Source organism: Apus apus, chromosome 2, assembly GCF_020740795.1.
Source record: "Apus apus isolate bApuApu2 chromosome 2, bApuApu2.pri.cur, whole genome shotgun sequence".
Lineage (NCBI taxonomy): Eukaryota > Metazoa > Chordata > Aves > Apodiformes > Apodidae > Apus > Apus apus.
In genome coordinates, this window is record NC_067283.1 from 64045799 (window position 1) to 64071901 (window position 26103).

Below are 26103 nucleotides of genomic sequence, written 5' to 3' on the forward strand. Positions count from 1 at the left end.
TGCTTTTTACTTCCTTAAGTAATTTCCTTTTCTGTTTAATCTCAGCTTCCCTTGTATTTTCTTTATTTTCTTTTTATTGATTTGTCCCCTTTTCCATCTATCTTTTTTTTCCTACTGGTATTCTGGCCACCTGACCAGAAGGACCAAGCAGGTGAGGCCCTTTATAGACAGACAAGAGTAGGCTCAGGTTCACAAGCTAGGGTCCTCATGAGGGGGACTTCAGTCACCCTGATATCTGTTGGACAGAGAGCACAGCAGACCATAAGCAATCCACAGTCTTGATGATAACTTCCTTCTCCAAATGGTTGAGGAGCTAATGAGGAGAGGTGCTATGCTGGACCTTGTTTTAATCAAAAAAGGGGAGGCTGGTGGAGAATCCGGAGCTTCAGGGCAGCCTTGGCTGCAGTGATCATGGAACAGTAAGAGTTCAAGATCCTTAGAGCAGCAAGGAGGGCACATGGCAAGCTCATTACCCTGAACTTCAGGAGAGCAGCCTTTGGCCTCTTTAGGGACCTGGTTGGTAGAGTACTGTGGGATAAAGCCCTGGAGGGAAGAAGGCCCCAGAAAGCTGGCTAATATTCAAGGATCACCAAGCTGAGGAGTGCTGCATCCCGATGAAGAGGCAGTCAGGCAAAAATGCCACGAGGTCTGCATGGCTGAACAGAGTTCCTGGACAAACTGATCTTTCTGACCAGCAAGATCATGGAGCAGATCCTCCTGGAAACTGTGCTAAGGCATATGGAAAATAAGGAGGTGATTGGTGATAGCCATCATGGCTTCACTGAGAGCAAATCTTACTGGAGAAATATGGTGGCCTTCTGTGATGGGGTTATAAAGTGGGTGGATAAGGGAAGAGTAACTGATGTCATCTACCTGGACTTGTGCAAAGCATTTGACACTGTCCCATACAGCATCGTTGCCTCTAAATTGGAGAGACATGGACTTGATGGATGGACCACTCATTGGATAAGGAATTGGCTGGATGGTCACACTCAAAGAGTTGTGGTCAGTGGCTCGATGTCCACGTGGAGACCAGTGACTAGTGGTGTTCCTCAGGGCTCAGTAGTGGGACTGGTGCTGTTTAACATCTTTTTCAGTGACATGGACAGTGGGATTAAGTGCACCCTCAGCAAGTTTGCTGGTGACACCATGCTGTGGGGTGTGGTTGACATGTTGGAGGGGTGGGATGTCATCCAGAGGGACCTTGACAGGCTTGAGAGGTGGGCCCATGCAAACCTCATGAAGTTCAGCAAGGTCAAGTGCAAAGGTCAGGGCAATCCCAAGCACAAATGCAGGCTAGGCAGGGAATGGATTGAGGACATCCCTGAGGAAAAGGACTTGGGGGTGTTGGTTGATGAGAAGCTAAACGTGAGCTGGCAATATGCACTTATATTCCAGAAAACCAACGGTGTCCTAGGCTGCATAACAAGAAGTGTGGCCAGCAGGTCGAGGGAGGTGTTTCTCTCCCTCTACTCTGTTCTTGGGACACCCCACCTGTAGTACTGCATCTACTTCTGGGGCCTCCAACATAAGAATGACATGGAGCTGTAGGAGTGAGTCCAGAGGAGGGCCACAAAGATGATCAGAGGGCTGGAGCACCTCTGCTATGAAGACAGGCAGAGAGAGTTGGTGTTTTTCAGCCTGGAGAAGAGAATGCTCCGGGGTGACCTTATAGCAGCCTTCCAGTACCTGAAGGGGCTACAGGAAAGCTGGGGAGGGGCTTTTTACAAGGGTGTGTAGTGATAGGACATGGGGTGCTGGCTTTAAGCTGGAAGAGGGTAGGTTTAGGTTAGATACTAGAGATAAGTTCTTTAGTGTGAGGGTGTTAAGACACTGGCACAGGTTGCCCAGAGAAGCTGTGGCTGCCCCATTCCTGGAAGTGTTCAAGGCCACGCTGGATGGGGTTTGGAGCAACCTGGTCTAGTGGGAGGTGTCCCTGCCCGTGCAGGAGGGGTGGAACCTGGTGATCTTTAAGGTCCCTTCCAATCCAAACCATTCTATGATTCTAACATATAACTTCACAGTACTGAAGTATGCAGTAGGCAGGGATCTTAACCATTTCTTTTAGCATCTTTGCATGCCGTATTTTTTCCTTGTTTGGATTTATGTATTTAATACAGTATTTATTATTTTGGCTTTTGTTTTTGGGGCAGTGACCATCTAGTGTTTGCGAAGAGTTTGGGATGTGTTAATTGCTAGTACCAAATAAATAAGGAACGTTCTGTAATGCTGAAATGGCATTCTCTCACTGTTTGGTTTTTTTTTTTTCATCTTTCCCTGCCCCCCCCCCCTTTTTTTTTTTTTCTTTTTAGATCCAGTACAAAACGTGGTCCAGATCTTGGAGAAACAGTACTTGGAGGAGAAGCGGAGTGCCCTGGAGGAACAGCGGCTGATGTATGAGCGTGAGCTGGAGCTGCTGCGGCAGCAGCTCTCTCCAGAAAGGCAGCATCAGCATGGGAGTGACAGACTCTCCTACACTGCTCAGACTGCACAGCAGAAAGTAAATCTCTGGACAGAAGAGAGGTGAGAATACTGGAGTTAAAACAAAGGAATCCGTAAAAACTTGAGAGATGGGGGTTGAACCATCTGTCAGAAACTGGTATTATTTTTCTGTGGAGTTGATGGTGCAGTGCACTGAAGTGTTAGCATGTCATTCAAGACTAGTTTCTGATGTGTAACGTGTACAATATCATGTTTTATTTAGCACAAATTAGTAAGAATTGATGTTTTATTGATTAACATTATGGCTTTTTTTTTTTTTTTTTAAACTAGGAAAGTGCTTCTGAAAAGTTTGGTTTAGCAATTGTTGCTCTAAGTTAGTTCTGGAAGGAAAGGATAGTGCAGAAGTAAATTTGTCAACTAAAACTAAGCAGTGCACTTAGAAGTATTGCGTGCCGAGAGTGTACAATGAGAGCACAGTATTTTGCAATCTAAAACCGTAAAAAAACCCAGGAAAAGTCTTTCAATGTTGTATGTATGTATTTCTAAAAGTAAGCCCAACTTTAGAAGAGAATTGCTGTGTATTTGAGAACTGCAGAATAGTCAAATACAGTAGGTTTGAGCTGTTTAGGAAGTGGAAGTCTTGACATGAGGTGAAAAGGTCTCTTTGCAAAGGACTAGCTTGGTACCTGAACCTGGGTGGAAGATCATAGTGAGATTTGCAGGTGGAGTTTAAAAAGCAGAGTAGGAAGATGTGAGCAGAGTTTAAGCAGCATCTGTGCTGTTTGCATCTTAGCAATGAGAGAAGCTTGCTTTTGGTATCACTGGGGAGGGAAGAATGTCAGCTTCATAGAGAGAAGTTCTAGGGACAGCAACTGAGATGATTTAAGTTTTCAGCATACAAAAAAGTATTCTGTCACTGCGTTAATTCAGCAGGAAGAAAGACTAGATGTACTAACAGGTTTCTTCTAAGTTTCTCTTAGTCTAGTTTCTTTTAAAACAGAAGCTTCATTATTAATTCAGAATTTTTCTTTGTGTACTGAGTTTGAGTGCTCTATCCTATTTTGATTATTTTTGCTTTATTCTCCACCGTAAAAAAAATAATAAAAATCTAGGTACAAGAGGAGTCTAAACAAAGATAGCCAAGGCTGTGTTGCAGCTTTCAAATTTAGGGAGTTAGAAACAGAAAAGATCTTGGTTTAGTCTTTGTGCATGGTTTTGTTTTGTAATTTCTGCCTAGTTTGGCCTAGGAAAAACACCTAAACAAATAACAAACTGTTGGCCCACTCACCCACCGGTGATGGTAAGAATGTTTTCCATGACAAATACAGGGAGAGCTAGTGCTGTGTTTTTAAATTTTAAGTAATTGGAATTGTTAAAAACAGAGTTATTTGGAACTGAATGTAGAGCATTGCAGAATCATCTGCAGGCTCTTTTAAGGCTGCAGAAGAAGAGCAAAGTGAGAAACACCCTAGGTGGAATTATAGCTTTTCAGAACTGCTTTGAGCACAGCAAGGCCATCAAGAAGTCATTGATGTAATAATAGAATCATGGAATGGTTTGGGTTGGCATGTCCTTAAAGATCATCTAGTTACAAACCCCCCTACATGGGCAGTGACACTTCCCACTAAATCAGGTTGCTCAGGGCCCCATCTAACCTGGCCTTGAACACCTCCAGGGATGGGGCTTCCACAGCTTCCCTAGGCCACGTGTTGCAGTGTCTCACCACCCTCACACTAAGGAACTTCTTCCTAATGTCTAACCTAAATCTTTTGTTTGAAAAGTTTGAAACCTTTCAGTTTGAAACCATTCCCCCTTGTCTTATCACTACATAACCTTGTTAAAAGTCCCTCGCCAGCTTTTTTCTAGGCCTCACTTCAGTAGCAGACATGAAAACTGGGCTTACTGGCAAGGGAAGCCATACCTCTGAAAAGATGCAACAGGAAGTGAAAAGGAAGAAGCAAAAAACCTTCTTGCCTGTCCTTGAGAGTTGAGAATAAAAAAAATTAATAAATTAACTTAAAGTTAACCAACCACCACAACCATGTAATCACATGAAAAATTAGAATCTGGAGTCATACCAAGACTAAGTGTTCTGAAAGCCTTCTCATAGTTGTTAGACATTTCTTAGGAAGAGATGTGTTTGAAGAAGCATTTTTGTCTCTGGATTTCATGGATGAAAGCTTTATATACCTATTGAACTACTTGAAGACCATACTTTGCTGCGTTGTAAAAATGAGGAGAAAAAAAAGCTCTTTGTAGGGATGAGTAAGGAGTCTGATCACATTTTGATGGCACTGCCCTTAAATAAGCAGTATTCTGGAATAACTGGTCGTCAGTTTCCTGTCCTCCAGAAGATCCTCATAGCTATACTTTTTATTTATTTGTAGCTCTAGAAGAGGTTTCAGCTTCTGGAAAAATAAGGCCAAAAATTGAATCATCTCAAGTAAGAAACCAGAAAAAAATACCTTTGAGGGATTTCTGCTGTAACAGCATGGCAACATGGTGCTGAGTGTTTACCAGCCACCCAACCAGAGGGCAAGAAATGTAGGAAAAATTGGGAAGACTGGATGTGAAGAATATGTGAAATAGCGAAGTGTCTGGATTGCAGAGGATTTGATTGGTGCAGTTTCAGCTATTGCTCTGTTGTCTTACAAATGAAGCTGAGCTCTACTGCATTAGCCAGCAAAATTAATTTGATAGGTGTTAGATGTAGGCACGTGGTTGTATCTGTCAGATCAGCTAGAACATGTTACACAGAGGTTATTCTGGCTTTATGCTGACTATGGAAGGATATATGATACCTGACCTGGAGTTAAAACCTGTTGACATGAAGTTAACCCATCGTAACTTTAAACAAATGTCATTTGTCAGGAAAAAAGGGAGGTGATGGTGGTGGTGGTGTACTGGAACAGATGTTAGTTCAGCATATCCTGTATCTGGCATTAAGAATCCCAGACACTTGCTGTGACACTTCTTGGAGTGCCAGATTTAAGTTTCCTAGTGTTTGGCTTGAACCATTGTTTCAAGATTTCATGTTCAGTGGATATTTACTTTGGTTAATATCCTGATGGACATTGTTTCATGTTTTGTGTCATAAGAATTAAGAAATCCTGAAACATTTTTTTTTGCTGAGGTTTCTGGAAAGGTACTGGCGCAGCCCTATACAGAAAAACACAAGTGTAATGAGAACTACCCATAATAATTGGTTGAATTACTCATAACTCCCCCTTAGAGTCTTAAACCATTCCTTTCTCAAGAATCTAGTGAAGACAAGATTGATGTGGGAGCCTCCCAAAAGGCTCACCAAATGCAGGTTTCCTGGATCAAGGAAAGGACTGGCTGTAGATGAATCCCATGCCTCTTACAGCACATACAGATCAAAGATGCCTTCTGTTTCTCAAGCCTGGCAGCTGTCTCACAGTTGTTGCAGTTGTAATGCACGCTCAGTATTAAATGCTATTTAGGGAGAAATTCTCAAATCTACTTTCATTTTCTTGGTGAATCCAAAATTACAGCTGTCTGTGGAATGTGTAACTCCCGTGGTCTGGAATTGCTCAGCTAATCGTGATGGCCTGGATAACAGAAGCAAGAAGGATAGGGAAATGAATTACATGTATAACACTGGGAGCAGATAGTCGAGAAGTGGACTAAAAATCCGCTGAAAGTAGCAGCTACTTAATATCTGACAAAACCCACCACTGTTGCAAACTTAGGCCAGATAGAGCAGAGAGACAAAGCTGCCTGTTTCAGCATGTTGAAGGCACTAAAATTCCAGGCTGTTTCTAACACTGCTGGTAGTTTACCACTTTGATACAGCATCAGGGAACCAGCAGAGTCCAATTTGAAGTACCTAGATTGTTCTTTGGGTTATTTTGAAAAAGGAGAGCCACTCAAGAAGAACGCTGTTGGGGGCTGAAAGGCATATTAACAGTTGTTTGTGGCTTGGACTATAAGACATACAAAAGAGCTAAGCTTATCTGAATAAGGGCAAATAGGCAAACTTTGCTTGTATTCACAGCAAGGCCCATGAGCTTGTTCCTCCTACACTTGTCAGTAATATATTTTAAAGAAATGCAAAGTGTATGCACACAACATATACTGTATTTCAGTAGGACTTTGTGTAAAAAAAGCTAGAAAATAAAGGGGAGTGCTGGTCACTGAAATATCTGAAGTCTGATCATGAGTTTTATGAAGATAAGACACAGTGAGTGCTGTTGGGATTACAAAGAAAGGCCTGATACTTTAAAAAAGCAAAGTAAAGACAAGAATCCCAAGTGAGAACGTATCATAGTGTCACAGGTGGAGGTATAGTTTGTGTCATAGCAGGTTTGGCAGGTGTTGTGTTAGAACATACTTGCTTAGACAGGCCTTAGAAAACTTTTTGAAAGTTGTCCAGTGACTGTTAACTGTACAGAGTGCACAAGCTTTAACCTGTGCTCATTTATCTATTACTTAAAAGGTAATTTGGATATATAGGACTTAAGATTTTTTTTCCCCCTTTTTTTTTTTTTTTTTAAATGTGAACACTTGAGATGGCTTTAAGTATCTGGAGTGAGATCTGGGAATCTGTAGCACTGCAGAGCCTTACCTGTGATGTAAAGCTGTGGCCTGCAGTGACTGCAGGTTCCAACACCACAATCTGAGGAAAAGCAGGTTTTATCAAGATGAACTCTCACATGTTGAGACTAGTAGCTTCTGTGGAACAGGACTCCAGACAAAGACAGCTGCAATCATTTCATTTCTTGAAAATTAGGAGTGTCCCTAGGGCTTTTAACAAATCATCACCATAACAGCTTCCTCAGTACTGTGCCCTTTTATTTGGGCTCTACTGTGCTAGACTTACCTTAACAGTAATGTTTGCTTAATCTGTGATCACTGCTTTTCCTCAATACTGGTCTGGCACTGTTTCATGTTTGCTGACATAATCCTACACAGCATTTCTTCTTCAACTAGTATGGAAAAGTCTTTTGTTAGCACCTCTATTTACAGCTTTCCAATAATAGAAATAGGTTTCTGTGTATTTTTCATGTTACCTACTGCACCACAGGGATGAATTGTTTCGACAGAGCCTGGCTAAACTTCGAGAGCAGATAGTCAAGGCAAACACGCTGGTGAGAGAAGCAAACTTCTTAGCAGAAGAAATGAGTAAAGTAACAGATTATCAAGTAACACTTCAGATCCCTGCTGAAAACCTCAGTGCCAACAAAAAGGTAATGACAGCAAAGAATGCTGGAAAATGTTGTTATATGTCTAATCTAAAATGTGTGGACGTGTATAACATTGATCTAACTCGAGGCCGTAGAATGTTGCTTTTGTTAGATTATGCATAGGCAAAATATGAATGCTGCCTGACTTGAATATGTTGAAAGTGAATTAGTAAAAATTTGAACATGGCATTAAGGATGACTCTTGCTGTTCTTTCAAGTGTATGATCACCATATACACATGTGGTTTGTGAACAGACATTTGTGTTCTATTGCTGTAAAACCTGCATTCAGTTATGCTTGCAAAAATTACCAGTTTTTGTTACATTTGCCTACAATTTTTATTTTTTTTTTTTTGTCTGAAGGGTTTTCTAGTTGTAGTGCTGCTGTAAATATAATGAGAGCAGTTGGGATAATATGCTTGTTATACATTATTTGATTGAGTGTTAATGTTTCTGTGGGAATGGTAGTTTTCTGAGAAGGATGAGGAGGTCTAGCTTATTAGAGATGTATAAGATATGCTGTGTTTCACCACAGAGATAGTATGGCCAGCATGCAGAGGGAAGCTCTGCGTTCTGTGTTTTATTCCTTTTTAGGAATGCAATTTAAGTAAAAAATTAAACTATTTACATGCACTTTGCCTGCAGTAATTGTTTTTTCCTCTACTTTAGAGGGGTGCAATAGTAAGTGAGCCTGCTATTCAAGTGAGAAGAAAAGGAAAAGGTACTCAAGTGTGGACTATTGAGAAACTAGAGAACAAATTGATTGACATGAGAGACCTCTATCAAGAGTGGAAGGAGAAAATTCCTGAGGTATTGTATTTATTTTCTGAAAGGGATAAGAGATTGAATTTGGTTTATTTTAACCCCTTTGAATATGTTGTACAGATAATATGCAGTGACTTCATAAAGGTACGGTATTGTGGTTTTAAAAACCAAAACCAAACCAAAAACTATGATATGATACTAAATATTCAAAATGCCAATGAAGAAGAAAACCACAGCTTTGCACCATCCTCACTTTTATTCTCAGATAAGTGTGCTGAGGTCAGATACAGTTGTGCTGAGGTAGTTACTCATGGTACCACTAAGAGCATGTGTTGACCTGGTGTAATACAGGTGCCATGTGGATAGGCACCAGCTCTGAATGGAAGCAGCAAACTGTGTTAGAAATAAAATTATTAACCTGCAGTCAATATCAAAGCTAGCAAGGGTGCTGCTTAGATACACTCAAGGTGCAGAACACATTAGTGTTAATCTTAAAATATGAAATATTCTGTAATTTCATTTGTGTATCCCCCAGCCTTAAAGCAGGGAAAAAAACAATTGAGGATACTTAGTCTACATCAGTATTTCCATCAAAACTAAGTGGTGTTTCCTGAGAATTTTAGTAGGTTAGCTCTGAGAAGCAAGCATGAGACTTGTCAAAAGCTTGCTCGTTCACTTGCAAAAGATAGATGTGAGCTTTGGTGTTTCAGAAGACATCCTTTAAGTATCCAGGGGGAAGTGTATTGGAAGTATCTCTTGCTGTCTTTTGGCTGATAGGGAGTACCTAAATTACTTGTATAAAGAGTCATTCTCAAGTATGTTTGAACAGCTGTTGTACCTTTGTTACATGCCTTGGACTGGACAGTGGGAATCTCTAAAATCATAACACAGGGGAGGTCAAGCACTTCATCTGTGCCCATTGAAGACAACGATGATTTTGCTGCTGACTTTTGTAAGAACTGATAGCACATCCTTTGAATATGTCTGCCTGAGCCAGGATTGTCCTTGCCGTAACCTATGTCATCCATAATGCATGTGTTCTATGTGCTACATAGAAACATGTAGGTCAAATGCATGTGTAGAACATGAAGGAGAAGGGAAGGAGCTAACAAGTCCACGGAGGAGAGCATATTTTCTAGGAATCTGCATGAATTCTTTGTGGTTGTGTATGGAGTATTTGCATAGGAAATGCTGTAGATGTGATCGCAGCTCTACTGGAATCATAAGAACATTTGTAGGGTTAGGTGGGAATGATTCTGTATTTTCTCCTTTGCTCTTATAGTGGTACCCAGCAGCCAGACCAGATGTTCAACCTGGGCATGATTTGTTCTCTCATTTTAAAAATGTAAACAGAGCAGAAAAGTCAGGTGAAACTTCTTGAAATCAATGGCTACTATGCTTGCTCATGGTAAAATCTGCTTTGTCTTGACATCACTACAAAACATAGGTGTCTGGATTAGTATATCCCATAGCAAAGAAGGGATTTTATAAAATCTCACCCCAATGATTTTGTTTCAGATTGGTGATATGCATCCAGTCTCTTTCTACTTGTGTAACAGGAAAGAGCATAAAAGATGGGTAGTGACTTAATTTTTGCGCCATCACCTTGATACCATGTGGTTATTTCATTTCTGTGTTCCCGCGCTTGCGGGTTTTGAGGTAACTTCTCTCATCTTTCAAACAGATGAGGAAGCTGATTGGCAAAAGGGGTGATCCTTTCTACGAAGCTCAAGAGAATCACAACCTGATTGGCGTCGCCAATGTGTTTCTGGAGTGCCTTTTCTATGATGTGAAGCTGCAGTACGCTGTGCCCATCATCAGCCAGCAGGGAGAGGTAACGCCCGGCGGTGCCCTGGGGGACAGCGGGCTGGGCACACCTGTGTGCGTGTCCCCACACCTCTGTGTCCCCCCACACCTGTGGGGGTAGCAGGGCTGTTTGCTGGGAGACTTAATGTACACCGATGTGTTTGATTGTTTTTGAACACGCAACCAAAGCTAACCAGCTACTGAAACAGTAGGATCAAATTTGAAGCATGGATGTAGGTAACTGAGCAAAACCCAGCAGATGAAGGGTCTGATGTACAGTCACAACACTATATGGCTTTTCTGTTGGGTGTGCATGCAAATTTGTCGTCTCATTTTGGCCTCACAAAGGCCAAGTGGAGGGTCCTGCACCTGGGCTGGGGCAACCAGAGGTATGAATACCTGACTGGGGGAAGACATGCTAGAGAGCTGCCCTGTGGAAAAGTCCTGGGGCTACTAGTGGATCAAAAGCTGGACATGAGCCACCAATGTGAAATTGCAGCCCAGAGGGCAAACTGCATCCTGGGCTACATCAAAAGAAGTGTGGCCAGAAGATTGAGAGAGGTGATTCTGCCCATCTGTTCTGGTGATACCTCACCTGGAGTACTGTGTCCAGCTCTGGAGCCCCCAACACAAGAATGATGTGCACCTGTTGGAACGTGTCCAGAGAAGGGCCACAAAAATGATCCGAGGGCTGGAGCACCTCTCTTATGAAGGCAGGCTGAGGGAGTTGGGGTTGTTCAGCCTAAAGAAGAAAAGACTCCAGGGAGACCTTATAGCAACCTTCCAGTACCTGAAAGGGCCCTACAAGAAGGCTGGGAAAGATATGTTAACAAGGGCATGTAAAGATAAGAAAAGGGATAATGGTTTCAAGCTAGAAAAGGGTGGATTTGGATCACTGGAATGGGTTGCCTAGAGGTGGTGGGGGTCCCATCCGTGGAGCCATTCAGGGTCAGGCTTGATGGAGCTCTGAGCAGTCTGTTCTAGTGTGAGATGTCCCTGCTTATTGTAGGGGGTTGGACTAGATGAACTTCAGAGGTCCCTTCCAACCCAAGGTATTCTATGGTGGTTGTTGTTATTATTGTTGTTGTTGTTATTATTATTATTACCATTATTATTATTATTATTACCATTATTATTATCATTATCATTATTCCTTTCTCCTCTCTTTTTTGGCATTGTTACTTTCCATTTGGCTGTTCAGTTGTTTCGGCACGCCTCCTAGAGTTAAATATTTACCATCTTCATGTCTGTAAGTCCCTTGTGCACAGTTTCTCAGTATTTGTCTTGCCTGCCTCAGGTTGCAGGACGGTTGCACGTCGAAGTAATGCGAGTCACTGGGTCTGTCCCAGAACGCGTAGTAGAAGGAGATGACTCATCTGAGAACTCCAGTGAGAGTGGGAGTCTGGAAGTTGTGGATAACAATGGAGAAATTATTCATAGAGCAAAAAAGCTCTCCTGCAGGGTGAGTGAGAACACACGATGAGGTTAACAGTTTCAGGCCTTTGTAACAGTGTAGTTGCTGTGATGTAGCTATGTAGACTATTGCTTACTTTAAATTCTCTGAAGAGAAAAGAGAGACTTCTCTTGTTCCAAGTCAATGTAGGTCACTACTTGGCTGTGGTTGCCAGTGGCTGAATTAATTTGCATTAGTTTCCAGTAGATGCAGATTTACATCATAAATGCTGACATTACAAGAAGGACTGTCCTTCTTGGCAGACACAGAAGGGGAAAGTTTTATCATGTAACCATCTTCTATGGTTTATTCGATCATCTAATATAGTATCTGTGGGTGGTGTCTGGATTTCATTTTTTCTGTGATGGAGTGCTCCATGCTCCACTTGAGCTTATCAGCTTTCTCCAGGAAAGCATGTACATGAGTGGACTAGCTTGTGGCTGCTTTCCTTGCATCTGCATTTCTGTATATGCCCTTACTAAATAGGGGCATCCCTAGAAAGAAGTTGAAGGTGTCCTTTAAAAATTCTTCTTGGCCTGTTGGTACTTTTGGATTAATATTTAGCTTTTCAACAATTTACAATTGAAGAAACAGTTGTATTTATGGGGACATCTGTTTTGTCTCCTCAGGTAAAAATAAAAGAAGCAACTGGACTGCCACCTAATCTCTCCAACTTTGTGTTTTGTCAATATACGTTTTGGGATCAATGTGAGTCAACAGTAGCAGCACCAGTGGTAGATCCAGATGTGCCTTCACCTCAGAGCAAGGATGCTCATTTTACAGTGACCTTCTCTCACTGTAAGGTAACTGTTTTTGTTATGAAATAGTGTTACTAGGAGGATGGTAGGCTTGAGATAAGCTGCTTAGGATTTGAGCCTTGTTTTGCTGGGGTAAGAAGGAAGGAATCAAGTCATACAACTAACGACTTTTGACTAGAACCGTATTATTTCACTTTTTCACCTCCTCAAAAATGCAGCAAAGTGAAAAATTCTTTTAATTAGTGGTCTTTTAAATTCAAATGTAATCTGTAATGCATGGGGGAAACTATAGTTTATATAATGACATGTTATTTACTTGTTTAGTAAGCTCAGTAATTTAAAAAAGATCAGTGGAGCTGTAACATCATTCCTATGGAAATTTTCAAAGCATGAAATGCAGTATGCAGAAGCAGGAACTGCTGAAATGATGTTTCACAACTTCCTTGACCAGAGTCAAGCTTTTTGATCCAAACCGTATGTATGGTTTTAACATGCAGGTAGTTAGGGTTTTTTGGTGCTTACTTACAAACTAGTTGAGGAGATAGTTATTTCATTTGATTGGATGGAATTTTTAAAATTATTTTTCATTTCTAGGATTACGTGGTGAATGTCACAGAAGAGTTTTTGGAGTTCATTTCAGAAGGAGCCCTTGCTATTGAGGTGTGGGGTCACAGGTGTGCTGGCAATGGCAGCTCTGTTTGGGAAGTTGATTCTCTTCATGCTAAAACTAGGACACTAAGTGACAGGTACAAATAAATTACACATTAAGACTTCCGTCTGGCTTTCCAAAGGCTTTCTAATACTCCTGGTTAACAAAATAGAGTTTGGTGAGGCAACCACTAGTTTTTATGGGGATGTCTTTTTTAGGTGGAATGAAGTAACTCGAAGAATAGAAATGTGGATTTCCATACAAGAATTGAATGAGATGGGAGAATATACTGCAGTTGATCTCCATCAGGCAAAAGATGTAAACACAGGGGGGATTTTCCAGCTTAGACAGGTATGGATCTTTTCCCTGTCTTCTTATTTGTGCTTAAATTGATTCTTAATTTTATTCTTAGTTTCTCTCTGTTTTTTCTCTCCCTCTCTTTCTACCTTTCTATCTCTGAATTGCCTCCTCAGGGTCATTCTCGCAGAGTTCAGGTGACAGTGAAACCCGTACAACATTCAGGAACGTTGCCTCTCATGGTAGAAGCAATTCTTTCAGTCTCTATAGGTGGTGTGACTGCCAGATCAACCAAACTGCAAAGGGGCTTGGACAGCTACCAGGTAAGACAGTGAATTTTGTACGTGTTGATTCATTTTCTCGGGTTTTTTTTTTTTTCTGTTTTAGAGCCAGCCATACATAGTTCCTTAAGGGACTGTAGCACACTGATACATGAGATGTAATTTTGCAGTTTAAATATGTTTGAGGCTAATACGTGTAATGTGAGCATAGGGTGCTGAATTTGCTTCTTTTTTTGCTTAAAACTTATTGTATAGCTGATAAAGAGGCAAGTAGTGTGAGTATTCACAAAACAGCAGCAGTATGGAAATTGTTTTTACTTTAGTGTGTGGAGGTGATTAATAGTAGATTCCTATCTCCATTAGTTTCCATCCCTTAGAAGGATGGTGAAAGTTGGGGAGGGGAAAAGCAGGGAAAAAATTAAAGAAGTTGAATAGAGAAAATGTCTTATAGTGAAGACTCTTTATCTTTTCAAAAAGGACTGAGTTATTACTTGATTGGAATCAGAAATATCTATAACTGGGTGTGACAGGGCTATTACATTTAGGGGAAAAAACTTATTAAAAAGTATGTCTTCAAATGGCTTCAAACTGATACTGAACAAATGCATTTTGGAAATAAAGTATGCTTTTAACAGTAATTGCAAAGAGCAAGTGGAATGGGCCACCCAGGGAAGCCAAATGCCTTTTGTCACAAGGGTTGTATTCAGAACCACAAGAAATTCTATTCTTAAATGCAGATGAAACTGTAGAACGTGAAGATTGGTCATATGCTTACTCAGTCCTTTTTCTGGTTCTGTATTCTAAAATAATTAAAACGACTCCCAAAACTTACTAATACTCAAATAATGGATGAGACGCTGTAGTCGGTAATGAAAAAAATGAATCTGTTTCTACCTGTTTATAAGACTTTGGTTATTTGAATGTTGTGATTTTTAACATTTTACAAGTTTTTGTATCAGAAATATTTGTATTCATGTTTTGGGGTGTTGCTGTGAGTTTCTGTTGAGAGAAATGCATGTTCTTTTTGTGTTTTACAAAATCTATTTTCTCCTACCAGAAGGAGGAGGATGATGGTGGTGATATGGATAGTTACCAGGTATTGCTGCTGTTGCTGTCAATCCTGTGGCATGGGGCACAGCTAATGCTAATAGCCAGCAACTTTCAAATGAACAAGTGTATAGGAGCAAGCAAAAGCAGCTTTGAAATATATATACATGCTGTGCATTTAAGAGGCTACCTGGGCTATAAAAGGCTGCTATTTTAGTTTAAATTGTGACTTTATCATCTTGCAGTGTGCTCTCTTATCTAGTACTCAGCAGTCAGCTCTCCTTACTGGCTACAGGAATTACTATGTGAATAAAAGCCTAGGAACTTTAATTTAGAAAGAAAGCAGTGAATATCATAGGGAAAAGAGCAACCACCTGCAGTTGCAGGCATCTTTCCCAACCGAATTATACAGCACAGGGGTTTCTGTTTGTTTTCCAAAGAAAACATTGTAACCTTTTAAGTTGTGATGGTCTCCAAAATGTTACTGGGAGAGAAAAGGGAAGGACTAGAGCATAGGGAATACAGGAGCTTCAGTGAAGCAATTTTTTTAAATCTCCATGCAACCAAACCTCAAGCCTGGCTTTTTGTATGATAAGTAAATATAGGACAGTCACAGTGTGGAAAGCGTAACAGAAGAACCATTTTAAAGGTGATGAAGGGCAAAAGAGGAAATGCCTCAAAAAGTAAAACACACTACTGATCTCTATGTGGAAGTCTTAATTTCTAGTAGGCAGCTTTACAGAAGTAAAACCAGTTAGGTGAGAATGCTGACATCCCTTAAGATAATGTATTAGGCTTTACAGCAGTGTCAAAGATACTAGTGAGGTACTAACTTCTTGCGGGCTGTTTATGCGCTTCCTGACTTATCACAGAGAAGAATGAACCAGATTTTCTGTGATACCACAAAGCATGATTGCATGATGGGTTTTGTTTGCATGAGAAATCTTTTAATTGCACTGACAGCAGCTGCTAGCAATGGAATCTTGTGCAGGTTTGAGGGCATACTGACCTGTCTAATCTTTAGGAGAACTTACGATCAACTGATGATAGCTGTTATTCCTATTCCATATGCTGTTAAAAAGTTTGATTGCCACTTCTGTGAGTAATTAGCCTATGGTGTAAGATTCTGTTCAGCAACTGAGGCTGTCACATTTTCTTTTCCTCCTGTTGAAATTTGAGACTTGAAAGCAAATAGGCTTCCATTCCTGGGTGATGAGGTACTTAATCCATGTGCATGTCATTTGGGGGAAAAAGTTTTCTGCACCCTGCAAGCTGTTTAATATCAATTCTGATGAAATTACCACAAAATTCACTGCCCTTTCATCTTAACCATATAGCCTAATAACCTTTTCTTCTCTTTCTGCTTTAGGAAGAAGATTTAAACTGTGTACGAGAAAGGTGGTCTGACGCATTAATAAAACGCAGAGAATACTTGGATGAGCAGATTCAAAAGATCAGCAATAAACCAGGTTTGAAGCTTGAAGTCTTTGCCATAATTACTTTATTCCCTATACCACAAAAAAAGTATCTCATATATAGTATTATCTCTTTCACTGTAGAAAAATCTGAGGATGATATAGAACGAGAGGCCCGGCTGGTTGAACAGTGGGTAGGGCTGACAGAAGAGAGGAATGCTGTGTTTGTTCCAGCACCAGGCAGTGGAATTCCCGGTGCCCCTGCAAATTGGTATGTTCAGAAAAACCACTGGAGTGGTTAGCTTTTCCTACATGAACATTGCACACTACAAGGTAAAAATCTGAGGACGTTTCACAGCCTTCTGCATTTTCCTGTAATGCTACCAGTTACGCTCAGCAGGCCAGAGGCTAGAAAGTCACATGCTGGTTTGAATGTAGGAAAGGTTTACTTGGTTAATGTATTACATAAAGTGGCTTTGAGATAGCTTTCAAGGTTTGAAAATCACCTTTGCACTTAACACAGTATTTTATTTTACACTTTTTCAAAATTCTTAGTTATCCTGTGGTTGACTCCTTTGAAAAAAGGAGTAGTTCAGCAACGAATGGTAGAACACGAGGTAATTTCGCTGATGAGGGGTGGGGAGAGAAGAAATTATTATTTGATAGGGTGTTTTCTTTTTTCTCAATGTAATTGGAATTTGTCTTTTAACTAAGATAATTGGAACCGACATGCAAAATTGAGGAATGCAACATGATTGATTTGGTCAAGCATGGACAAGAAATACAGCTCTAATCAAGTGTACACTGGTGTCTCTATTAACTTAATATTGCTCTCCTTCATTGGGTGAATGATGCAGTGATACTTCTTCCTCTCCATGTTTTTTTCTTATTCACCTGAAATGCACTGGGGTCATACAGCAAAAACTGCACTCACTGATATCAGGACTGTGCCTTGCCAGCAGTTACATATCCAGTTGTTTGAAAAGTTGCTAAACTATATGTATGAGGTGACTGCAACCAGTTAACTGTAAAAGAAACAGAACAGCACACTTAAAACTTGTCATCCCCATAGCAACTGCAGTGTGCTGTGTGACATAAAGCGCTACACTCAGCTGCATGTGTAGATGAGCAAAGCATTGACTGTGCAACAGAGACACTCAAATTAGCCATCAAAATGCTGACATGTTTAGTCATTGGTTACAGTTAGTACAAATGTTGCATGGAGATCTGTTTGCCCATATCAGCTTAGGTATGTATTTGCTGACAGTAGTTTGTTTTGTTTCAGGATTCCACCTGCAGGAATGGAAACACACATACCTGTCCTCTTCCTTGATTTGAATGGTATGTTGTAGTGGCAGATTAAGAAACCTGGAAGGGGAGAAAATAGTTAGGATCAATAAACTAATAAGTGGAAGAACGAATCTCAAATGTCTGAGAAATCAAAACGAGTCTTGGCAATGGCACTGTCACATCCAGGCCTTGTCACATCCAGCACTTCAGTGGGCTACTAGAGATGTTTATCTAGGCAACACATCAATACCTGCTTTAGGGGCTGCTTTTGGAAAACAAAATACACTCTTTCCTTTATACCAAAATAAATGGTTTTACTTGATTTTTTTTCATTACTAGCAGAGATTAGCAGACAGAAGATCAAAGAGGATATTCAGATTGATGGATCATTGCACATTTTCTTTTTATTTAGCTACAAGCCTAATATAGCCAGAACTACTTTTCTCAATGTATAGATTCCCTGATACATGAGAAGTGATTTAACTAAGATAAGCTGGTTAGGCTGACAGGTGGATAAACCAGGAGTTTCCTGGCTGGGTAAGTTAATGTTATGAATACCTAGAAATAGTTTTGAATTCTGTTCAGGTTACATGACAGTGTGTTCAGACAGAGTCCTAGCCTGGTTTTACTTCACTTCTTTTGTATGCTAGAATTGTCTTCAAAATATTGCATAGTAATAAGATTAATTAGGATGAAATGTATTGTGAAATATGGGTAGGACTTTATTACAACTTTGTATTACAACTTTGCCTCTCTATATTAATATCCTTTGGTATAAAACTATTTCATTCTTTGCACATTTGTTTCATTAGCTGATGACCTCAGTGCCAATGAACAACTTATAGGTCCCCATGCATCAGGAGTTAACTCAATACTACCAAAGGAGCATGGGAGTCCATTCTTTTATCTGCCGATCATAAAACACAGTGATGATGAGGTAAATTGTTAGCAAGCCTCCTTCTTGACAACTGCAGCTTACATTAACACTTTCTTTTTATGTTTTATTTTCTACTTGTATGTATTTAATCACTATTTTTATTATATTTTGTCTTAGAAGTACCATCTGTATCTAGTGCTGCCTTTATTTTCTGGTTTATTTGTTTAAATTTTAGGGGGAGAATGTCTTGTTAGCCCTATGCCTTAATTCAGAGGTGACAAGTTTTATCTCTTCTTGGTAAAGGAGTAATTCAGCTGCCTGACTTAAAATCCCTTCTTCTTTCCTCACTCCTTCGTCATTCCTCTTGCAGAGTCTTGATTCTTCAGAGAAAACTGCTTCATTTATTGTGCATACTAGGCAAAGTTTTAAGTTTTTCCTTTTTAGTACACGATTACTTTTTTTACATATAAAACTTGGGAATTGTTGGAAATGAATGTTCTGAATCCATTATGGAATTCTTAACTAAATAGGATTTGTATTCCTTCCTGTGGTCTTGCTTCTGCTTGCCTCTCTGCTTCCGTGTGAAGACTATCTTCTGATGCAGCGTTTGCACAATGCAGGGATTGTGCTCATGATTGTGTTCCACAATATCTTAACACCTCTTTTATGCTTCTTCTGATCAGTTCCTCACTATAAAAAGGAGGTTAAACTCCATTTGGTTCAATGATGCTTATTTTTCTTTCACTAAAGAATCACCGCAAATTACACCTTTTGTCAGAGTAATTAAGTCTTTGATTTCCATTTCCTTCCTTCTTTTCTTTTGTCTGCACAGGTTTCAGCCACAGCTGCTTGGGACTCTTCTGTCCACGATTCAGTGCACCTGAACAGGGTAACTCCTCAAAATGAGAGAATTTACTTGATAGTGAAGACTACTGTGCAGCTCAGCCATCCTGCTGCGATGGAACTGGTGTTACGCAAAAGGATTGCAGCCAATATTTATAACAAGCAGGTAAGTATTTATTATTAATTTTGGTTTATATCCTCAATTTTATGAATGTGTTTGATGCTTGCTTGATTTTCTGTGGGCTTGGTCCCTCCAGTTCTTACGAAAGTTAAATTTAAAATAGATTATTATAGGTTGCTGTGAAGCTGTGCACTTCTGGTATATCTCTTTAAATGTCCATTTTTCAAACTGAATTGGTTCAGAGTAACAGGTGCTACTTTTGTAACAAAAAAGGAGTTTACCTTCTTGACTGTACAATTTGAAATGTTCTTTGATTCAGAGAAGTTTGCAGTATCTTATCTAATACAGGGTGACTGTAGCCACTCTGTTACTAGGTGCATCATTGGCACCTTCAGATGTTCAGTGTAAACACAATATATAGGTATATTTTTCTTTGCTACTTTGCCTGTTAATTCCAAACTAGGCTTGTTTTCCACCACTACCCAAATATATACATTCTCTGCCCGTTTTCACATGATTAATTTGGATAGGGCATTTACTTCGGCCGTGAGAGTGGCTGCTGTTCCTCTTACTTTGCTGCCTCACAGGTTGAGACAATGAGATGCTGTCTGAAATAAAGTTCCTTTCTGTTTCCTGTATTACTGAGGCCAAGGGCACATTTCAGAATTGCTTCAGACTTTGCACTGCAGTGGGGGGAGGAGCTGTTGTACCATTAAGCAACTTACTAAGCAGCTAAATTCCATGTCTTTTTGTATTTGGCATATTGTCCTTTGCTAGTTTCATGTTTCCAAAGTATTTTATTAGATGAAAATGATGTTTACAGTTATTGATGTAAGGACTAACTTAACCTGACAATGAAGCATGCTAAGCTTGTGATTACAAACAGTAAAAACTCTGATTACTAGTGCAGTTATGGCTCAAAAGCAGAGTTATAGTTTGCTTTGGCAAAAGGAATTTTCCACCTGTTGAACAAGTGACTGACAAAATGAGAAATGTTGTCATCTGTACGTTAGAGACTTACAGCCACAGTTTCTTAGTTACCAGTTACTGCCCAAGGATAGAGAATCAATGCCAAATGGGAGGAAAATGTTACTGGTTGACCTTAGTAGCATTGAATACTAAGTGCAGGACTTAAAGTATCATTAATGCTAAACAGGAACTTCTTCTCCTGAAAAATGTGCTTTTGTGGTAAAACAAGTTTTTGCATTGCAAACTTTTATTTCTTAGAATGTCATAAATGATAATTGTCAAAACAATAATTGAAAATTACTTTGTTTCTAGAGTTTTACCCAGAGCTTGAAAAGGAGAATATCCTTGAAAAATATATATTATGCCTGTGGAGTGACCTATGAAATTGTATCCAATATACCAAAGGTAAATTGTACTGTATTTCTTTGGTAAATTCAATGCAAGGAAGAGAATGATCTACTGCATTGGGTGATACTGATTGGGAAGTAAATGTTCAGCTTTGCTTAGAGGAGAGACCTTACGCTGAAGTCCAGCGGTGAGACCATACTTATCTGTAAACAGCTGAAAATTGTAGGGATTTTATTTTCTCTTCTACTGTGTTTAACTGACTTCTTGCATTAGAGCTATTTTTGAAATCATACTTGTGTCTACAGAGAACATGTGGAGGGTACTCAGGGAGTTGTTCAGGGCAGCAAAAACCGAGTAGCTAGGAAAGTGAGTCTGCAGGAGTTTGAATTGTTTTTTATACAAACAGTTTACACAAATTGTAAATCTACTATAGAATTTAGTTTAAACAAATGGGACAAATTAAAATGTAAGTAGTCTCCTCATCATCTCATCAATTGTCACTTTTGTGCTGTAGTACTGTGGGAAATAGTTCTTCTTCCCCACATAAGTCTAAAATTTTAAACTCTAGGGAAATCACATATAATATCTAAGATTTGGAAAGGAAGTTGCATTTACTTGCCTAGGAAGTTGTCATCAGTTAATTCTTAACATATGTGATTTCAGGTATATATATGCATTATTTCTAGGAGTACATTGACTACAGCAGCTGTAGTTCTACAGTGCTGTAGTTCTTAGTTCAGCATCATTTACATCTGTATTGAAATGTACTGCATCACTGATTGTAATTAGGATTGATGATTAAGTCAATTCAGATTAATTTCTGGGTTGAGAGGATCTGAAGTAGTGAATTAATATAATAAAAACAATAGGCTTTAATTTTTAAAAAACTTGTAATTTAGGCAACAGAAGAAATTGAGGATCGTGAGACCTTAGCACTGATGGCTGCAAGGAGTGAGAACGAGGGCACATCTGATGGTGAAACATACATTGAAAAATACACACGTGGTGTGCTGCAAGTGGAGAACATTTTGAGCCTTGAACGACTCAGACAGGTAAGGAAAAGGCACTTCTTGCACTTTTTGAACTGGATTGTGACTATTCATGTAGAGATGATCGATCTTTTCAAAATATTAAGTGTTGGTTGTTTTTTAGTTGGGGTTGTTTGTTTTTTTTTTAAGAGAACATTGGACAATTAAATATAAAACTAAGTTACTTCTGTGAAATACAGAATTCCAGTAGTGGTGGGTCTAGTAACCATAGCTGGCAGTGATGTAGCACACAAAACCTGAACAGACAAAGGCAAAAGTAAGAATTTCAGATAGAAATTTTGATGGTATTGTGTGACAATTCAGATTTGTAAATGCAAGCCCTGTTTGCTGCCATTAGTCACACTGAAAAAAATCCTACCCTGTTTGATCATTTCTCATGTGGAGACCGTGGCATTGTTTTTAGTGTGTTCTTTTCTTTGTGCAGGCTGTCACAGTCAAAGAGGCACTCTCCACCAAAGTGAGAAACATCCGCAGAAGCATCAGCACTCCGAATGTCCACAATGTAAGGACCCTTTATCCTCTTGGAAATTAGTACTAACGGGGCAGAGGGGGTGCTCTTTGTGTGCTGATGTCATTCTTGCACCATGGGTTATGGTAATGAGTATTCTGAGCTTGGACTAACCAACCTGTAGGAAAGTTATCATGAGCAAAAATCACAGAATCACAGAATCATCATGGTTGGAAAGGACCTCTGAGGTCAGAGTCCAACCATCAACATAAAACAAAACCACACCCCATCAAAAAACACCCACAAAACCCCATAGCTTTGGCCACTAGAGCACACCCTGAAGTGCCACATTTACACGTTTCTTGAATATCTCCAAGGATGGTGACTCAACCACTTCCCTGGGCAGGCTGTTCCAGTGCCTGACACTCTTTCAGTATAGATGTTCTTCCTAATACCCAGTCTAAACCTCCCCTGCCACAACTTCAGGCCTTTTCCTCTGTCCTGTCGTTATTTACTTGGGTGACTTAAAATCCCTCTCCACAGCTTTCCATCCTAGGAGAACACAAAGTTGACAGGGAAGTGGAAGGGTTGGTCAAAACTCTTGTCCTTTTGTAAGGATATTAATTTTGGAAGTAGTTTATGATGGCAGCTGCCCTGATGCAGAGTACCTTTACTTCAAAGTCCCTTTAACGTTTTTCACAGGGTAGGGGACAGTGTTCTTCTGTCACCCACTCATACAGCACAAGTATAGCTGTCCTTATAAATAATCTTCTCTGAAAAGAGGTAACAGAAAAGTTGATAGGACTAAATGATCACATTGTTTCCTCAAGACATTGTATTTCATAAATAAAAGGTAAGCATTTTGTCAATCTGCCGGTTGGTGTTTTGTAGGTATCCTGTAGCCGACTGGATCTCACTGCCTGTGATGAAGATGATAAGGTAGGTAAATGTGGCCACAAATGGTGCACATTCTTAAATATTTCCCCCTCTTGAAAAGTAAGATGCATTTGAGAACTGAAAAAAATAGGAAAACAGTATTTTTGACAATGTGTTTATGTAATATGTCTTCAAAGTGCAGCACTAATGATGTATTATTTTGAATTAAGCCTTCTTATCCTTCCCTGCTTTACATATTAAAATTGTAGAAACCGATATTTAAGAAGGGGGACATTATAGCAAAACTTAATATAGTTCACTGAAAATCTAATTAGCTTCTAAACAGTCCATTTGACTGAGGCAGAAAATTGTGTTCGGTCAGTAACTTGACATTCCTTCAGTTTTGTTTTTTTTAAAAAAACAACACCCTGCCTTTAAGTTCACTTATTAATTTTTCCATGTCTGCATCTATCAGCATGCATATTTATGTATTTTTGTCTCCTAGGGCTGGACTGAAAGTCACCTAGATATATCTGACTGTTCTTCCAGTTATCAAGATGTATCATGCTATGGTACTTTACCTAGAGAGTCGCCTCGCAAGAGCAAAGATGGCAGTGGTGAGACTTTAAAGTATATACATAATGACAATGTATGTAGGTTTTTTTTAAATTACGGCATTAAACTGAAAATTAAATTCTCAGTGCTCTTGTTTTTTGCTAAATGCAGTATTCAGCTTCTTGCTTCAGCAGCTTAAAACATAGTCTGGAAGTAGGGGAGAAAGGGAGAAACGCATGAAGACAGACTGGAAAGGATGGGAAGCTGAAAGTGTCCAAAAAACCAAGAATAGGGCAGAAGAACAAGTTAAATGGGAATCAAAACAGAGAAGAAAGAAAAAAAACCAAACAAACAAAACAACAAAAAGGAGCTACTGTTATTTTATTATTTATTTATTTTTTTAATGAGAAGAGTCCTTTTCTGGGATCTTTTAATGATTTGGGTATTTGGTCTGCTGTGTCAGTGTGTCACAGGTGCCTTTTTTTCTTTAGGTTAAATTGTAACATGCTCTTCTTGATCAGGCAATACAGGTAGAGATGCTGCTGCAATGAAGTGGGTCTGAGTTGCTTCCTTGCCTGTAATTTCCTTTTTGATCATCCTGGTCATTCAGGATTGCTGGCTTGGCTCCAGGGCAGGAGTGCAGTGTTGTGGGCAGAGGTCAGGTGAGACAGGAAACAGAGAAGTATCAGTTCCAGTTTCAGGGATGCTTCCCACTGTTTTTATGTCTGAGATGAAAAGGAGGAACACTGGAGCCTCAGAATGGAGGGGTCCAATACTGCTGTTCTCTGCTTTCATTCTGTTTCCAAACTTCTCAAAGAGGCTTCATTTCTCCTCATTGAGCTCTGTGTTATCTCATGCTTGGGCCAGTGGTTTGATACAGAAATACTGACATTTTTCTGTAGCCAGCAACTTGCCAAGTGCATGGCTTAACCTTCAGTTATTTTGAATTATGCTTTTGCAGTCAAGATATGAAGAACTGAAATACGATATTTTTGCTCTTTTACCTAGGTGTTGTAGCAGAGAATTCCCATGCTGCAATGGCCAGCCCTTTCAAAGCATTTTCTCCCCAGCCACCAAAGTTTTTCAAGCCCTTAATGCCAGTGAAAGAGGAACATAAAAGGAAGACCCCACTTGAAAGCCGACCTCTGCTCAGTCAAGAGGTAATCTTAGAAAACCATCTGTATTTTTTAAAGGAGATGGAGTGATTTTGTGTACATTGCGAATTCTGGCATGCATGTGTTGCCATGGATTTTTTTAATTCTCTGGTAAAATTAATTAAGCAGTCTTTTATATGTGGTGGGGTTTTGGCATTTGATTTTTACTTGAAACACTGGGGGTTTTATTTTTCACTTCTTGGTAAATATTTTCCTTTACTGGGTACTTCTGTTTTATTTTAAAGTAACAGTAACCTGCAATTATTTTATTTTTTTTTTCTCCAGTAAGATGTTGGTGTGTTTTTTGATAGATAAACTGCAATTCTGTGAAACAGTGTTCTAGGGTGGTTATAATTCTGACCTTGATTCATAGATCTAAAGCTCTGTTGGGAGGAGTGCATGAGTTTCTCTGCCTGTTAACTTGAATTTTCATGTACACATGGCCAGCATGGGTGTTTCCTCCTGCTTTAATGTCTTTTAACTTGCACACGTCGAGCGCTGCAGTTGGAGCTGTGGTTTGTGTGATGTGTTGTGTGTCTTAACCTTTGCAGAGCATGCCTCCATCTCGGGTGCATTGTGCTGGCTGTGTTGTGCCTTCAGGAAGTAATGCCAGCAGCATGCCTGTAGAAAACAATAGCATACATGAGGAAAAGATTGTAAGTTTTTGTACCAGTTTCTGCTACAAGGCCTGGTGGTGGGCTTAGGGCCATTTGGTGGTGGGCTTGAGGCACTTCTGCTACTGCCGTGGAAAAAAATGGTGTCATGTGGGTATAATCCCTTGTGATTGATTGCAACTAATGGTTATAATGAACAGTTGCTTGCCTGGCTTGCAGACTCAATTGGGGTTTTTTTCGCATTTTGGTTTGTGGTTGGTGGGGTTTTTTTGTTGTTTTGAGGTGGTTTTTTAAAAATATTCGTATGTATTTTTGTTCTGTGGGGTGAGTGGGAGAGGGGAGGCTTTCGTTTTTACAGGGCACAAATGATCAAGTAAAGGGTAGTTTAGTGAACCATGTTGTTGTTGTCACTCTAATACACCTTGTATGTTACCCAGATTTTGTGACTATATCCCAGAGTAAATGGAATGATCCCATTTGGTGTAAGTAACCATGCATTTAGGTGTGTGGGTACACTATAAAAAGCTTCTCATTGCCTGATGTGGAAATAATATGACTAAAATAAGATTGCTGCTCTTGATTAACCTGCAGCCTGTCTGCATCATAATTCAGGCGGTGAATTGAGGTGGAGGGCTTTTATTTTAATCTTCACCTGCCAAATCCTTTTCTCACTGCTGCTTCAACAAAAGATATATCACCATTTCTGCTGTATGATGGACTTGGTTTTTGGGCTGTGGAAAATGGCTGTAAATACTTCCTTAGTCAGAGCTTTTGATTTAAAATTCAGAACCTTCAAATTACTTCTCATATGTATTATATAGGCCTCTTTTACTCAAAGTG

The 26103-nt window shown here is 39.7% G+C and overlaps 1 protein-coding gene across 9 annotated transcripts in view; it reads left to right on the plus strand.

The window, feature by feature from the left end:
* KIF13A (kinesin family member 13A) overlaps positions 1-26103 on the plus strand; it is a 118220-nt gene that overhangs the window by 80069 nt on the left and 12048 nt on the right. For 2 of the 9 annotated variants that reach the window (XM_051611875.1, XM_051611879.1), the window contains 22 exons: positions 2313-2523; positions 7490-7652; positions 8318-8458; positions 10098-10247; positions 11517-11681; positions 12302-12475; positions 13025-13176; positions 13298-13430; positions 13553-13699; positions 14715-14753; positions 16074-16173; positions 16264-16390; positions 17405-17460; positions 18222-18346; positions 19119-19295; positions 20532-20624; positions 21467-21619; positions 22041-22118; positions 22956-23003; positions 23446-23557; positions 24504-24655; positions 25201-25305. In XM_051611875.1, coding sequence (XP_051467835.1) covers positions 2313-2523; positions 7490-7652; positions 8318-8458; positions 10098-10247; positions 11517-11681; positions 12302-12475; positions 13025-13176; positions 13298-13430; positions 13553-13699; positions 14715-14753; positions 16074-16173; positions 16264-16390; positions 17405-17460; positions 18222-18346; positions 19119-19295; positions 20532-20624; positions 21467-21619; positions 22041-22118; positions 22956-23003; positions 23446-23557; positions 24504-24655; positions 25201-25305 — 2801 coding nt within the window. The remainder of the gene's footprint in view (positions 1-2312; positions 2524-7489; positions 7653-8317; positions 8459-10097; positions 10248-11516; positions 11682-12301; positions 12476-13024; positions 13177-13297; positions 13431-13552; positions 13700-14714; positions 14754-16073; positions 16174-16263; positions 16391-17404; positions 17461-18221; positions 18347-19118; positions 19296-20531; positions 20625-21466; positions 21620-22040; positions 22119-22955; positions 23004-23445; positions 23558-24503; positions 24656-25200; positions 25306-26103) is intronic. The other 7 variants (XM_051611876.1, XM_051611883.1, XM_051611878.1 and 4 more) reach the window with 4 other exon arrangements.